General features: G+C 46.1%; 2 protein-coding genes across 2 annotated transcripts in view; one reads left to right on the top strand and one right to left on the bottom strand.

The window, feature by feature from the left end:
- Window positions 1-709: 709 nt before the first annotated feature.
- LOC110308483 lies at window positions 710-1,634 on the bottom strand. Its single transcript, XM_021180936.2, has one exon. It carries the CDS (start codon window positions 1,433-1,435, stop codon window positions 935-937), a length of 501 nt encoding a protein of 166 aa, XP_021036595.1. The 5' UTR covers window positions 1,436-1,634; the 3' UTR covers window positions 710-934.
- A 976-nt stretch (window positions 1,635-2,610) lies between these two features.
- Window positions 2,611-6,220, top strand: part of C13H6orf62 (chromosome 13 C6orf62 homolog) — a 13,172-nt gene continuing 9,562 nt past the window's right edge. The window contains exons 1-2 of the mRNA XM_021180085.2: window positions 2,611-4,479; window positions 5,622-5,798. Of these exons, the coding sequence (XP_021035744.1) occupies window positions 4,351-4,479; window positions 5,622-5,798 (306 nt within the window). The 5' untranslated portion in view covers window positions 2,611-4,350. The remainder of the gene's footprint in view (window positions 4,480-5,621; window positions 5,799-6,220) is intronic.

Below are 6,220 nucleotides of genomic sequence, written 5' to 3' on the forward strand. Positions count from 1 at the left end.
ATATTCTTGTTCATACTATCAACTCTAAAATGTTGTTTTACCCATGTGAGCTTTTCAGTCATATGATTGTGGGATAAATCACCAAATGAGTACTACAAGTTTTATTACATATATATTTTAATTGAAAATTATATTTATTGTATGTACTAGTGTGTGTGCTCATGACACACTGGTGGGTCCTGGAATCAATTCAAGTAGGGTTTGGCAGCGTGTGCCTTTACCCACTGAGTCTTCTCCCAGTCATTCCTTTTTTTTTTTTTTTTTTTCTATTTTTTTTATATAGGGTCCTACTATATAGCCCTGGCTTGCCTTGAACATATTATATAGACTAGGCTGACCTTGAACAGCGATTACCCAGTGTCAGCCTCCCCAATTCTGGAATTACAAACCTGTGTCACCACACTGGTTTTATTTATATTTATTTTGTAGAGGTGCTGGTGGAGGGGAGACAGGGTTTCTGTGGTATTCCAGGTTGGCCTTGAAGGAGAATGACTTCGAAGTCCCAACAAACCTGCTTCAGCCTCCTGAGTGCTCAGATTACAGCCACTATGGCTGACTCATGTTGGAACTAATTTGGAACGATCAGGAATGCCAACCTTGGTTCTGGACAACTTACATTGAAGAATGGGTCCTAGTACATCTTTAACTCCAGTTCTCGGGGATCTGATAACTTCTTCTTCTGTCTGGGCACAAGTATGCATGCAGGCAAACATAAAAATAGGATTTTATTTATTTATTTTCTTTGGTTTATGGATAAAGAGTGATTGCAGCTGATAGATTTTGATTTCACGAAGTGAAAAGCAGCTATTTAGGAGACTGGACTTTTAAAAGTTTCGACCGAGTAGTCAGGAATGCAGCACCCAGGTTTTGTTCATGTGGAGTATCAACCTTCGCTGATTAATTATGTAACTTCGTTTTTATCACACCAGAGCTCTCAGAAACCGAATGAGCACTCTTTGGGGTCAAGGACGGCGTGATTCAGCAGTAAACGTTCCAGTGTCCCATTTACCGTTGAGGTAGAGTCAGGAGAAGATGGGACGTAGGTCTGAGGTTCTCGGGGATCCCTGTTCACCGTGGTGGGGGAATCACGTTCGGCTGCCTCTTCCGATCCTAGCAACAACGCATACAAGGGCGTCTGTCGCTTAAAGCCCGAGGTCCTTTCGCCGTGGTGGCGCAGGAAGAGGGGTGAGGATAGAGCCGCATGGACTGAGGCTATACTCGTTGGGGTGCAAGCAAGTTTCATTCCGCGAACTCGAAATGAATTCTCCGTTGTTGCCAACTGGCCAACTTCTAGGGGATAATAAAATGACCCTAACCATCCTTCAGTCTTCCGGGTTTCTTCCTCACTCTGGCCCTTCCAACACCCATTTTTCCGCCCACTTCCCCGGCTTTGGCTTTTGAGCATCTCTGGAGCAGTGATTCTCAACCTCCCCATTGCTGAGATCCTTCAGTACTGTTTCTCATATTGTGCTGACTCCCAACCGTAAATTTGTTGCTACTTCTTAATTGTAATATTGCTGCTGTTATGTTAAAATTTTTCCGATGGTCTTAGGCAACCTCTATAAAAAGATCATTGGATCCCCCGTGTGGGTTGCGACCCACAGGTTGAGAACCACTGCTTTAAAGGGACCCCCACCTTATCCCACCCCCCAAGTCCAACTACAGCTCCCCAGCAAAGCCCAGGGTGGAGCTACTCTCTCCGCTTCGTCATGGAGGGCGTAGGGGGCGTGCTCTTATGACGTAAAAGGACGGGGCGGGGGAGACCAGGACAGCCTGATGGAGGGACAGAGGGGCGGAGGGAGTGGCGGGAGACCCTTGCCACGCCCTAGGACTTTCCATATTGATAAATAGGGGGACTGTGTGTTCTCAAACACCCCTAGGAAAAGAAATAGCTTACTGAAAGCCTAATTTCAAAGCTACTCACTCTTTCTACCGACTTTTAGATGTCACACATTACTAGCCTTTCGATTTTTCTGTCTTCATAACTGTGAAAACCTTCACGCTTCTTTTCCCGCCTCCCCCTTCAGTTTTTGCCACAGATGGCAGCGTCCGGGGCGCGCGCAGGCGTAGTGCGCTCGGGGCGGTGCCGCGGAGGGGCGGGTGACGCAGCAGCCGTCGCTGCCATTTTAAGTTGTTTGTTCTTGTTTCCTTTCCTCAAACGCGACTCAGCCCCGGACCCGGGAGGTTCCCGCGGCAGCCGCTGCTTCTGAAGCCACTCCGGTGCGGGGGGTGGGGGAACCGAGGCTGTGGCCCCGCGGACGCTCGACCTCCTCCTCCGTTGCGGCTCTCTCCCCCCATCCGTCGGGGCTCTCTCTTGGACTGTCTTCCTGAACTGGACTGTTGGGCGAAGCAGGCTTCGGGAGCCGACGCTCGAACCGAGACAACTTTGCCGGGCTCACTCCGCGGACAGGCCGTAGCGCAGGGCTCCCCTCCTTCCCTCTTCCCTCCCGCGCGCTTTCCTCTTCCTCGCCGTCTCCCCCCCACCCCCTACCAACCCCGCGCCGCGTCCTTCCCTCCGTCGCCGCCCGGGGCGCCGAGCCCGACTATGGGGCCCAGGTGGGGGCTGAGTGGCGGCAGCAGCGCGCGCGGCTCGGCCACAGAGCGCAGCGCAGCGGGCATGGAGGGGCTCCGTCGGCCCGTCGTGTTCTCTTGACATGGCTCCCGCCCGCGCCACGAGCAGCGCCCCCGCCGCCGCCGCCGCCTCCTCCTCCGCAGCCGCCGCTCCGCCCGCAGGCTGCGGCTAGACGGCCCACCGACGGTCGGCCTGCGAGTCCCGCTCTCCTCTCCGCGGGGACCCCGCCCTGCCGCCTAGATCCCGGCCTCTCTGTCCCCTTGGGAAACCACCCAGCCGCCCCCACTCGGGAAACATGGGCTGTTGAACGGGAAAAGCGAATCCAGAACCCGGGAACTTCATTCCTTCCTTTTTTGGGGGTGGGAGGGTGGGCTTCCTTTTAAGAAGTAATTACTATTAACACGATTATTTTCTTCTTTTCCCCCCCTCCCAACTGATCCTTCCCACTTAACTCTCTTCCCGCCTCCTCTATCCGGGCGGGAATTGTTTCCACGTTGAAATGAGTGAGAACCCGAGTGGTCCAGTGTCTCCCGTGGTGCGAGTGAGTCGCTGCCGCTGAAGGCCAGGGGTTGTGGGTGGGACCTGGGGGTCGAAGGCAGGTGATCCCCGGGCCCGGCCTGGGACGTGGGAGAACCCGCCACTTTAGCCTCAGCCATGCTCACACGAAGATAATCGAACTCCCTACCATCCCGAACTTGAACGGGGTCAAATTTATACGGAGGGCTCCCCGGGGAATGTAGAACCCACCACAGGGCTAAGGGTGCTTGGATCCCGGGCATTAATCAGGGCTAATCACAGAGCCGGAATAACTATTAATACCGTTTAATAGACCCCCCCTTTCCCTCTGCCATCATGGTTCTCCTTGGCAGCAGCGTTCGCAGCCGCCTGAGGGTGAAAACGTGGGTGATGGGGAAGTTGGTAATGACTCCGCTGTTTTTTCTCATGACTCCTTTGGGCAACAGCTGTCCACCCCCGGTATACACTGTAGTTGATTGCAGGGAAACCCTGTACCTCTCCCCTTCTTTCTCTGCTGATTTTGCACTTTTCTCTTTGCTCACCACCAAGTGTAATCAATAGCAAAGCACTGACAGTTCATAGCAGTAGTGAAATCTGAAATAACTAAGAATTAATCAGGTACTACAGCCATGGATCTGGCTGGGTAAAATCCAACTGGGGATTTCAGTTTCATTCACCTACCCTGTTTTGGTGGTTTTCAGTTTTTGGGTTTTTTGTTTTGTTTTTGTTTTTTGGAGGGGGGGTATTTTTTTTCCCTGTATTTGGGAAGCAACATCACAATTTCCCTCCCTTTTCTCAATTTCTTAATCCCTTTTCTGAAAAGGGGGAATATCCGAATGGGTTTCACGGATTGGACTGGTGTCAGCTGTGTTTTACTGCACACCTAAATCCTGATGATCGGTTTTTCATTTTCCCCTCAATGGCTTTTATTTTGGCAGTTTAGCCACATGTGTTTTCCAGAAAGTTAGTTCCAAGTTTTTTTCTCCTCTTTCTTTCCTTCCCCTTCCCCTTTCCCATCTAACCCCCAAACGTTATTGTCCAAACATGACTGGACAGCAACTTTTGTTTCTTGACCCTGTGGTATGACAGTCTGCTAATATTGTTAGAAGGTGCAGTTTGGGGGTTACAGTTGTGATTTAGCTATTCAATCATATTAGCAGGAAAAAAAAAATGACTTGTTTCTGTTGTACTTGAGTCTTAAGAAAAAGTGCCCATAGTTTAGTGACAATTTCCAAAGGCTTTAGTACCACCTGTATTTCAAAATGGGGGACCCAAACTCCCGGAAGAAACAAGCTCTGAACAGACTACGTGCTCAGCTTAGAAAGAAAAAAGAATCTCTAGCTGACCAGTTTGACTTCAAGATGTATATTGCCTTTGTGTTCAAGGAGAAGGTAATTTAAGTTCTTACTGTGAATTAGTACAAGTGGTTTTTGTAAGTGTATATTATTTGATACTTCATTGTTTTATAAATACTAGGTTTAAGAGTGTTTGGAGAAAGACTACTGCTTTTTACTGCTGGGGTTAGTCTGTGAATAGAGACCTTAGAGAAAATGGAGGGCTTATCATATTGACTGAAATAATTCTAAGGGCTTAGTAGAATACACTTTTAGTTGACATTGGACTGTATAACTGAAACTTTTATGTAGAACAAAAGGGGGAACTTTAGTAAAGTTACCTAGGATGTCTCCATGTAGGTGACATTTCTTACGATACAGTTAATGAAGGAATACAATAAATTTCAGAAGCAGCTAAAACCTGAAATGGTAAATTTTTGTTTAGAATTGCTATTTTTTTAACATTAAAAATCAACCAAGAGGATGTTGGGTGTGTTTATGATCTAGTTCCATAGTTAAATATTAGATGAATTTGAGTGAAAGGCAAAGAGAATTCAATGAAAGCAGTATTGTTTTGCAATTCAAGGTGGACATTTGTCAATAGGGCTGTTTGACATAGATTGGGTTATGAATAAAAGAAGTGCAACTTTGACTTTTGCACTGAAAGTGGTCTGCCTCTAATGAGAAATGTAATCTTAGCGTGAAATCTGTTCAGTACTTTTTGTAACTTTCCATGCTTGTTGCCCCAATCTTAAGGTTTGTACTTGAGAACGTTCACCTGTTAGCTCATGGCAAAGTGGTTCCAGAGAAGTTTTTATATTGAAGTATTTTGAAGATGTTATTTTTGATGGATTAGTTGAAGGTGTTGTGATATAGTGATGATACTAGATAGATTTTTCCATAAGATCCATTATATAGTGTTATCATGCATTGGAGTATAGAGTTAGATTGGTAATGAACACTTAATCTTAAATAACTTGGAGACACAATTTGTTTTTTACCTTTTATTAAACATTGATAATTGTAGTCAGATAATATCCAGAAATATTGACTATCATTGAACTTGACTCCATTTCAAGAATAAAATTGTTAATTTGTTTGAATATTTGCATGTTTTAAACTTGTGAGATTTTTATTGCCTGTAGAACCAGTTAAATCAAGTTATATCAACAGTGTATCGCTGAATTTTTTTCTTTTAGAAGAAAAAGTCAGCACTTTTTGAAGTGTCTGAGGTTATACCAGTCATGACAAATAATTACGAAGAAAATATTCTGAAAGGTGTGCGAGATTCCAGCTATTCCTTGGAAAGTTCGCTAGAGCTTCTACAGAAGGATGTGGTACAGCTCCATGCCCCTCGGTACCAGTCTATGAGAAGGGTAAGTTCTGCAAGTCTGCACTGAGGAAATGAGTTGGTGTGAGTTAAAGTGTGCAGTTTTCCCCTGAAAATCAGTAGTTAGCTAGCTAGCCTTATGCTTAGAGGGTGCAGATGTGTAATGTTTTTGCCTCAAGACAAAGTAAAAGACATGGATAAAACATGTAGAAGCACCCATCATTCCTGTTAGGTACTTAAGTATTATAAATAAGACAGTTTTTAAGGACCTTTAAGTGCTTTTTAAAAAGATTGATTTCTAATAAAAGTCTTGGTCACTTGACTTGGATGGAATGACAGTGATGTATGCGATCACCATGACTTGACTTGGATGGAATGACAGGGATGTATGCGATCACCATGACTTGACTTGGATGGAATGACAGTGATGTATGTGATCACCATGACTTGACTTGGATGGAATGACAG

This window comes from Mus caroli, chromosome 13 (assembly GCF_900094665.2).
Source record: "Mus caroli chromosome 13, CAROLI_EIJ_v1.1, whole genome shotgun sequence".
NCBI classification, from domain to species: domain Eukaryota; kingdom Metazoa; phylum Chordata; class Mammalia; order Rodentia; family Muridae; genus Mus; species Mus caroli.

Bases quoted from the DNA above. Each gene is read 5' to 3' on its own strand.
- LOC110308483 (XM_021180936.2), bottom strand. From the start codon at position 1,435: ATGGGGAGGTTGAGAATCACTGCTCCAGAGATGCTCAAAAGCCAAAGC.